General features: G+C 60.7%; 1 protein-coding gene across 1 annotated transcript in view; it reads left to right on the forward strand.

Moving 5' to 3' along the window:
* KCNH2 (potassium voltage-gated channel subfamily H member 2) overlaps window positions 1-7,659 on the forward strand; it is an 82,432-nt gene that overhangs the window by 64,108 nt on the left and 10,665 nt on the right. The window contains exons 10-12 of the mRNA XM_053260364.1: window positions 4,358-4,551; window positions 4,661-4,760; window positions 5,677-5,955. Of these exons, the coding sequence (XP_053116339.1) occupies window positions 4,358-4,551; window positions 4,661-4,760; window positions 5,677-5,955 (573 nt within the window). The remainder of the gene's footprint in view (window positions 1-4,357; window positions 4,552-4,660; window positions 4,761-5,676; window positions 5,956-7,659) is intronic.

Below are 7,659 nucleotides of genomic sequence, written 5' to 3' on the forward strand. Positions count from 1 at the left end.
GCTAGCTTGGCAGGTGACACCACCTGGTTGGGGAAAATCCCCACCCCAAAGCTGAAGGCGCCTCTGGAGGTGGATTCAGCCGCAGGGCAGGGCTTGCCCAAGACAGGCTGGAAGCAGCCTGCTCCTGCCCCTTGGCTAGCCTTAGGCTCCTGCCACTGAGAAGGCCTCCCTGTCAGAAGCAGCAGGACCAGGGCGGCCAAGGGAGGCGCAGCTGCCTCTGCCTCCCGCCAGCAGCTCGGGTGGCTTGCTTCTCTCTTTTCCGCCCTGCCTGCAGGCTGGCCATTCACCAGGGAGAGGCGCATGGTTGACCGCACAGCTGAGCTCTACCTGATCCATGGCAGCCTGCAAGCAACACAGCTCTTGGGCGGGGCGGGTGAGAGAGGAGCCACCGAAGCTGCCCCCTTGGGCTCCCCCCGGCTCATGGGGACAAGCCTTTACTGGCCAACAGCCGAGGGAGACAAGGGGGAGTCCGATCTGACGTGCAGCACCGAGCGCCCGGGAGCAGGAGGCGGGGGGGGCAGGGCGGCCTGCCTGCCTGCCCGGGAGAGCCCCACCGGCTGCGGCCTGCAAGCCCTGCCCTCTGAGGGCTCCCTGGGAGCCTCTGGCAGGCCCCTGCAGGGACCACGATGCTGGGCCAGCTGGGCCCCCGCGGTCTGACTCCGCAGCTGGGCCAGGCCGGAGTGGAGGGCAGCGGCTGAAGGGAGAGCAGCACCAGCTGCTGGGCCAGCGCCGGGAGGACCCCGTTAGCCCGGCACCCGGTTCCCAGCAGGGGGCCAGCAGCTCTCCCCAGGAAGCTCCCTTCCAGGGCATGTGGCCAGCAGCGGCCCAGTCGGAAAAAGGGGCACGTGAACATTTACTGGGGTGTTGTTTTTGTTGTTGTTAAACAGACAAATGTCCTGCTCTTAAAAAAGGAAAAAACCCAAGGTGGCTGGAAAATCGGAAGTAAATTAGAACCAGAATTGGCAGCCGTTAAAAGCATCAAGCCACCCTGGGCACAGAGGCAGAACTGCCCTCTTGTCCGCAGCAAGCCCATCAGTGAGGGAAGGCCCCTTGGAAGGAACTGGTCTCCAGCTTCCTCTGAAAAACAGCCAGCAAAGGGGCCAGTCGGGTCTCTGTGGGAAGGGTTGTGGGGCCACCACGGAGAAGGCGCTGTCCCTGGTACCTGCTAGTGCAATTGTTCAGTCAGCTGTGAATCCGTCTGGCAGTGGCACCCTCTAGCCCGCGTTCTACCAACTTGCCAGCAAGGATATTGTGGGAGACCGTCAGACATTGCGTGATGTTGATTTCAGCACGCCCACAATCTACTAAACTGGTAACTCTGTCGAAAAAGGAGATGAGCTTGGTCTGGCGTAGCTACTTCTGTGCAGACCCCTGCTGGTTGCGATGACATTCTTAACTGTCTGTCTCTGTGTGAGGATCCTGCCCCATGTTGCCATCCAGGGGACTGGGCTGCTTTCCCCCTCTTTTGGAAAAGAGGGGCCCCATTTGCTTGCCTCCAGAAATGTTAGTCGGTGGTTCTGAGGTCCCCACCACAGCAAGCTGCAGACCCTTCAGGGTTGCCCCGGAGGCTTAAGCGGATGGAGGGCAGCCGGGTGTCCGCTTGCCGTCTCTCGGCCCGCTTGGGGGGGCCATTTCCCTCGTGGCAGGGCCACATGGGCCTGGTGGGAGGAGGCGGGGAAGACCGGCCCCCGGCCCCTTGGGCTGGCTCTGGGCATCCCTCGCCAGCCTCCCTTTGCCTCTCCTGACACACCAGCCCCACAGACAGGGCCCCCCCGCCTTGGTTCTCTCCCCCTCTTCCTCCTCTTGTGATGATGCCTTCGTTATCCCACTCGCCAGAATCCGCCCCCCTTCCCCCCCCCGGAGGGTTCCCTTCCGTCGCTCTGGGATCTGATCTGGGTGCCCTCTGAGCGCCTTCAGGTCCGCTCTCCTGACGTCTGACGTCCTGATGGTTTGCCTCCCCTGCTGTCATGAGTTCCAAGACGGCATGGTCACTCCCCCCAGGGCCCCCCACACACTCAGCCAGTTCTTCCCTCTTGCTGACCCCCCCCCCGGCCACATCCCTCCTCCCGCCTTCTGAAAGGGCCAGCGCTGAGTGGGCCTGCCCCTCCTAGCAGAGGGAGCCTCCCAGCAGCCGTCAGGGTAGCGGGACCCCCCCCCCCCGGCTGGGCTCCTGTTTTGCTCTCCCCACTGTGGAGACCACCCCCTCTTGATTCCCTCTAGGCAGCGTCCAGCCCGTGCTCGGGGTGCAGCTGCTGCCACCCGCCCCCCGCCCCCCCCAACTGTCTTGCTTGCTTCCAAGCCCAACCGGAAGCCCCCGCCTGCTCCTGCCTTTCCTCGTGCGAGAGAGGCCCATGAGCCACCGGTCACTGCAGCCGCCGCCGCCTTCTGTGCTCCGGCCCCCTTCTGGAGGGGAAGCCCTTGTCGGTGCCCGCAGATGGTGGGCTCTGGCTGCGTGTGACAGGCTCAGGGTCTCCGGGCCGGCTGAGAGGAGGTCTCTGGCCGAGGGCCCCCCCCCTTCTCTGGTGCAGGGAGGGGCAGGCACCAGACGGAAGAGAGCGGGCTTGGTGGGAGCCAGCAGGACCTGTCCCCTGGCTAAGCAGGGCCCGCTCTGGTTTGCATGTGAATGGGAGACTTGATGTGAGAGCCCTGCAAGAGATTCCTCTCAGTCAGGGGATGGAGCCACCACTCTGGGAAGAGCAGCAGGTCCCAAGTTCCATCCCTGGCAGCATCTCCAAGCCAGGGCTGAGAGAGATTCCTGCCTGCATGCTGGGAGAAGCTGCTGCCGGCCTGGGTAGGCAATCCTGAGCTAGACAGACCAAGGGTCTGACTCAGTGGAAGGCCGCTTCCTGTATTCCTCTGTTCCAAGCAGCATGCGAGCAGGTCCCCTTCCCACGTGCCTCTTGCTCCTCTGTCGCCTCGTCGGGGGCCCTGCGGCAATTCGACAGACCGGCCCACCTGCTGGTGATGCCGAGAGGAACAGGCGCCCCACGGACAGCAGGGATCCCCTGGCAGGAGAAAAGCTCCCCAGCCCCAGAGGGGCCTCTGCCGGCGGTGCCTGGCCCTGTCTGCCTCTCTGTCCTGCTCCTCCATCGGATGCCGCCGTGAGCGGAGCGGACACTGGCAGGAGGCTCTGCAGGATGGGGGCCATCTCTCTGCCAGGGACCATCTCTCTCCTGCCGCAGCCTCCTGGCCTTTCTCTGGAGGAAAGAGCGGCTCGAGCAGCAGCCCCGCCTGCCTCTTGGAGCGGCCAAGGGCCAGCCTGCTGCCAGCTGCCAACTCAGGGCCCCGAGAGGCCCTTCTGCGTCATGGAACTCTGCGTTCCCTCCTGAGGCCTGGCTCTTGCGCCTCGTCTGCCGGAATTGGGGCACCCCTGGATATTTATAGGCATCTCCGGGTTGCTTTCCTGGGGCTTTGGCTCTCTGCATGGATCGGAGCTGCCCAGGAGGCCGCCACCCCCACCCCCCTCCTGTGCCCTGCAGCCGCCTGTGAGAAGTTCCCCTTCCCTGGACTGAACGGAGACCCACGGACATTGCCGACTCGCTCAGCTGTGGGGCTGGCAAGCCAAAGCCCGGCCTGCTGTTGCCTTTCCTGAGTCGGAGCCTTCCCTGGGCACCAGCCTGGCCTCAGGCTTTCTTCTGGGCCCAGGACTAGAGCTGGGAGGAGGCCAGTGCCAGTAGCAAGTGGCCCGGGGGGGGGGCATGATGGGAGGGGCGCAGCAGAAACTCCGCTGGGGAGGGGGCGCCTTGCAGGGGCTGTGAGCTGCCGTTTGGGGAACTCCCTCCGCCGGGAGTGGGCTGGGTGGGCTGCAAGCCGTGGCCACAGACCAGGCTCTTCATTGCTCCCTCAAGCATGGACTGGATGCCCCCTCCCTCCCTCCCTCCCACCCCCAGCCAGCAGTCCCTCTGCTTCATGGGGGCAGAGAGCGAAGCACAGGCAGGGCCTCAGAAGCAGCCGTGCTCTCTGAGGGCGTGGCAAGAGCCCCACACGTGGGGGCCAGTTGGCTGCTGTCTCCTGGCTCACCACGGTGGGGGGGGCTTTTCTTGCACGTCCCTCATTGCACGGGTCCTGCTGGACCATGGTGGCCTCATAATGGGCCTGGCTTCCAGCAGAGCATCCCTCCTATTCCAGAGAGGTCCTGGGTCGGTCTGCTGGTGCACTGCTTATGTGTGGTCCCCCCACCTCCGCCAGGGACCGTGGGAGCTGAGGCTGGCATCTCCCAAAGGTCTGGAGGAACTGGGCTCAGGAAGCCCGTGGAGATGCCGCCTGCCTCAGAGACAAGTGTGCAGAGGGGCTTGGCTAAGCGTCCTCCGCGAACAGGGAGGCAGCACCTGAGCTTGGCTCCTTCTCTTCCACTCAGGGAAGAACGACATCTTTGGGGAGCCCCTCAACCTGTATGCACGGCCTGGCAAGTCCAACGCAGACGTGCGTGCCCTGACTTACTGCGACCTGCACAAGATCCATCGTGAAGACCTGCTGGAGGTGTTGGACATGTACCCCGAGTTCTCTGACCACTTCTGGTCCAACCTGGAGATCACCTTCAACCTGCGAGATGTGAGTGCAGCCCCAGGGTGGGTGGGTCTCAAGAGGAGCCCCTTGGCGCTCCCCCAGCCTGGCTGGCCTGAGCCAGAGAGGTAAGGCCCTTCTCTTGCTTTTGCTGCAGACCAACATGATCCCTGGCTCCCCCAGCAGTGATGAGATGAATGGGGGCTTCAGCCGTCTGCGCAGACGCAAGCTCTCCTTCCGCCGGCGCACCGAGAAAGGTGAAGGGGGCCCCATGCCCAGCCGGGCTTTGACGTCTCTCCCCGCCCGCTGCCTCCAACCCACTTCCCTTCCTGACTGTAATTCGCCAAACCCCTCCGGGAGACGCTGCTTGGGGAGGGGGAATGAAGGCGTCCTGGTGGCAAGTGGCGGCTTCTCCTAACAAGCCGGGGGGCGGGGGGGCGCCACAGGAGGTGCAGCCACCTCTGCTTCCCAGCAGCAGCTTGGCCTGCTAGCTCCTCCCTCCCTCCGTCTCTCTGGCCATTCATCAGGTAGAGCTGTGCGGGCCACGCGTGGGTGGCTCCTCTCTCCCCCGCCCCCACCTGAGAGCCACTCTGCCCACAGCCGTGCTGGCTGGTTAACCCTACACACAGCTCTACCTGATGAATGGCCAGCCTGCAGGCCATCCAGGAGAGAAAGGGGAGCAAGCGACCTGATAGTCTGCTGCCGAGCAGCAGAGGCAGCTGTGCCTCCTTTGGCATCGCCTCTCCCTGTGGGGCGTCCCATTGGCTCCTGGTCAGCAAGGCTGGATCTCACCCCCATGCTCAGCTCTTCCCTGAAAGGTAAAACGTGAGGCAGGCTGTGGGAAGACGGCCCCTCCCAGTCGTGGCTCTTTGGGGTCTGCTGCAGGGCCCCACCCACCCACTCACTGTTCCTCCTCCGGGAGGGGGGCACCACACAGGAACCCCACCCCATCACGCTCCCGCACCCCTGCGTCTCTGGGGCCATGGCGCAGCCCTGGGGTCGTGTTGTGGTGTGCGTGCTGAGAAGGGCGCTGGGCTTGGCTGCCCATCCCTGCCCACACACACGCAGCAGCAGCCCCCCATGGCCTCCTCTGCCTCTGGGGATGGGGAGGCTGCCCCAGAGATGGCAAAGGGCTTTGCGCCCCACATGGATGTTTCCTGACTCTCTCCACAGACCAGGAGAACAGAGGAGAGCTGGAAGGCCAGCAGAAGGCCCTGCGTGTGGGCCAGAACTGCCAGGCTCCGGGGCCCCCGCCCGCCCCGCCCCAATGGGACCTGTGCCCCAGCAGCTCGGTGGCGTCCAGCCCGCCCTCCAGTGATGAGGAAGAGGCCCCCGTCCACATTCCGAATCCCACGGAACCGCCGCCTTTCCACCCCACTGGGCCCCCTGGCGAGCCCCCGGCCCCGGTGCCTCCCGAGCAGAAAGACCGCGACCCATGCAACCCCCTCTCAGGTAGGCCTGCGGGGAGGGCAGGGCTGGAAATGATTCGAGGACTGCAGGTCCATATCTTCTGTATCTGGCATCGTTACAGGCATCGCTATTCTGGGCTCAGCCATATAATGCGAGTGTTCACGGAACGTTTTCTCAAGCAGGACTCAGGAATGGAACACAGTGCATTGGGCGGGTCTTGCTGCATTTCTTCTTACAAGCTAGATGGTCTGGACCAGGGATTCTCAGCGTTGGGTCCCCAGATGGTATTGGACTTCAACTCCCCTAATCCCCAGCCCCAATGGCCTTTGGTTGGGGATTATGGGAGTTGAAGTCCAACAACATCTGGGGACCCAATGTTGAGAATCTCTGAGCTCGGTGGTCTGAACAGACCTCAGCCATAAGTGCCGTATCAAAAACCTCCTCATTCTCAGCCCCAGCCCTCCAACCTGTTGATCCTTTGGGTTTCAACACGGGGCGGGCGGGGGGCAGGGTCAGTTGCCAAATCAAATACTTTATTACAGCCACAGACCAGTACAATAATAATACGTGCATACACACAGAAGCCCAACAGAGCAAATCATAAAGTTGTAATACAATATGAACCTCAAAACAGAACAGCTACATTGAATTCATAATGAGCTCCTGGTGAATCTTGCTGGCTACCCAACAAAACCTAGCCACATTTTAAGATATTACATCATTCTGGTCAGCTAGAAGATAATCAAGAGGAGAAGAGTCCATATGACCTGGATGAGAACTTATAAAAGGAATTATATTCTTGTGCTGTAGAGCTCGATAAAATTGACTGTGGAGGAGCACATGAGCTGTCATTTCAATATCTCCCAAATTACAGTGGCAAAAACATTCTTTATAGGGGATTTTTAATATCTCTCTTCCAGAACTGCTGCTCGTAAAACATTGCAATGTGCCAGCATCAAAGCTCGGCAGTATTTTGCCACTGGGATTGACTTAAGATATCTAGCAGGGCTGAAACTCGAAATTTGGTTTCCCAAATAGACCCCAGCAGGAATGGAGCCCTGGTCAGTTTCTCACTCCATTGTCTGAGGCTCGTCCTGGCATTTTCATAGCCCATAGATCTCCGTGCAGGGGCAGAGAAGGCACAGTAGTGCAGCCTCTCCTCTAACTCTTTTCCATCCCAAGGGGAAAGTGTCCAATAGCACAGAAGGAACGAGGTCTCGGGGAGGGGAAACCAGCTTTAGCCAGAATTCAGAGATGTTAATCCATACTCTGGCCTCCACTTTAAGCAGTCCTGCTTGCAGACAAAGGACAGCACTAGGCCCACACCAGGCTACTTGGAAAATACTCCTCAGAAACGTAGACTGCATGGATTCCACCTTGGAGAAGTTGGAATACCTGCCAAGTTGAGCTCCATAGGAACTGTGCTCGAACTTTGGCGGGGAAAAGTTCTCGTGCAGAGGGGACAAACTAAGCACCCCTAGAGCGGTGGAAAGGCGGACTAGCTGGTGCAATCTGCGTTACCTGTTCTCTCTGTGCGCACCTTCTACCTGAGGCCTGTAGAATTGCACCAGCGAACTTAGCAGTACTTAACTTGTTCTAAACTGTGCCCATACAGTGACCAATTCTGGATCTTTGGTCTCTTCACAAACACCAGTATCTTCGTTTTGGTATCATTTATTTCTAAAGATTGTTCATCATAATAGCTGACAAGAGAGTGTAAAGCTCTTCTTAAGCCTATTGGCATTT

The sequence above is a fragment of the Hemicordylus capensis genome, chromosome 6 (assembly GCF_027244095.1).
Source record: "Hemicordylus capensis ecotype Gifberg chromosome 6, rHemCap1.1.pri, whole genome shotgun sequence".
In the NCBI taxonomy this organism is placed as follows: Eukaryota; Metazoa; Chordata; class Lepidosauria; order Squamata; family Cordylidae; genus Hemicordylus; species Hemicordylus capensis.